Here is a 1,190-nt window from a genome sequence, read left to right as displayed (position 1 = left end):
GTGGGGCAGTGTGGGGCAGTGTGGGGCTGACGGCGCCGCGGCAGGAGAGCGGGCGGCGGCAGAAGCAGCAGCTGGCGCAGAGCTTCGAGGCGCTCTACGCGGTGCTGGAGGGCCGCAAGCAGGAGCTGCTGGGCGCCGTGGGGCGCGAGCAGGCGGCGCGCGAGCAGCGCGTGCGCGGCCTCATCCGCCAGTACGGAGACCACCTGGAGGCCTCCTCCAAGCTCGTCGAGTCGGCCATCCAGGCCATGGAGGAGCCCCAGATGGCCGTGTACCTGCAGGTGCCGTGGGGCAGGGGCCAGGGGGTGTGGGGCGGCCCCACGGCTCCCGGGGTGCTGGTGGCGACCGGCATCGGGACCCCGGGGGTTGCTGCCCCAGGGACTGACCCCCACTTCTCCTGCCCCCACCACAGCACTCCAAGGAGCTGCTTCAAAAGTGAGTTGGGCCATGGGCGCCGTGGGGCCCGTGGGGCAGTGGGGCCCGTGGGGCTGGGGACGGGGGGGCTGGGCTGGGTCCATGGGGGCTGCTCCGTGTGTGGGTCCTTGTGCTTGTTTGGGTGCAGGTGCCGACCCGTGGGTCTGTGTGTGGGTGCCAGGCCTGGGGCGGGGTGTGGGGCGACGTGGGGCAGGGCGGTGCTGGCCCTGGGGGGCAGTGCGTCGGTCACGGGCAGTGAGCGGGCGCCCACTCCGTGTGTGGGTGCATGTGGGTGCTGCAGGGCTGCATGTGGGTGCTGGGTGCTTGGAGACAGTGCAGGGCTGGTGCCAGCACCGTGGGTCAGGGCACGGGGCTGTGTGTGGGTCCGTGGGCACACGGGGCACTGCAGGTGCCGGGTCTGTGGGGCAGCCCCTTGGTCGGTCCATAATGTGGGCGCTTGGGGTGAGGTGGGGCCGTGTGGGTGCCGGGTCCATCCTTGCCATGCCGTGGGGGCGTCCACGTGTCCGTGAGTGGGTCCATGTGTCTATGGTGGGACTGTGGATCTGTGGGTGGGTCCATGTGTTCATGGGTGGGTCTGTGGGGGTGTTCATGGGTGGGTCTGTGGGCCCATACACGGGACTGTGGGTGGGACCATGTGTCTGGGTTTGTATGTCCATATGTGGGTCCGTGGGTGGGTCTGGGGGGAGCGTCCGTAGGGGAGGTCTGTGTCGGGGGGGGTCCATGGCTGGGTCTGTGGGTCCGTGTGGGGTCCATAGGGG

The 1,190-nt window shown here is 70.3% G+C and overlaps 1 protein-coding gene across 1 annotated transcript in view; it reads left to right on the top strand.

Annotated features, from left to right (window-relative positions):
• Window positions 1-1,190, top strand: part of LOC112955772 (tripartite motif-containing protein 54-like) — a 5,458-nt gene that overhangs the window by 3,039 nt on the left and 1,229 nt on the right. Inside the window, exons 2-3 of the mRNA XM_026049137.1 lie at window positions 45-278; window positions 410-432. Coding sequence (XP_025904922.1) covers window positions 45-278; window positions 410-432 — 257 coding nt within the window. The remainder of the gene's footprint in view (window positions 1-44; window positions 279-409; window positions 433-1,190) is intronic.

This window comes from Nothoprocta perdicaria, unplaced genomic scaffold (genome assembly GCF_003342845.1).
Source record: "Nothoprocta perdicaria isolate Ctin4 unplaced genomic scaffold, notPer1 scaffold_596, whole genome shotgun sequence".
NCBI classification, from domain to species: domain Eukaryota; kingdom Metazoa; phylum Chordata; class Aves; order Tinamiformes; family Tinamidae; genus Nothoprocta; species Nothoprocta perdicaria.
This window is presented reverse-complemented; position numbering and strand designations above follow the sequence as displayed.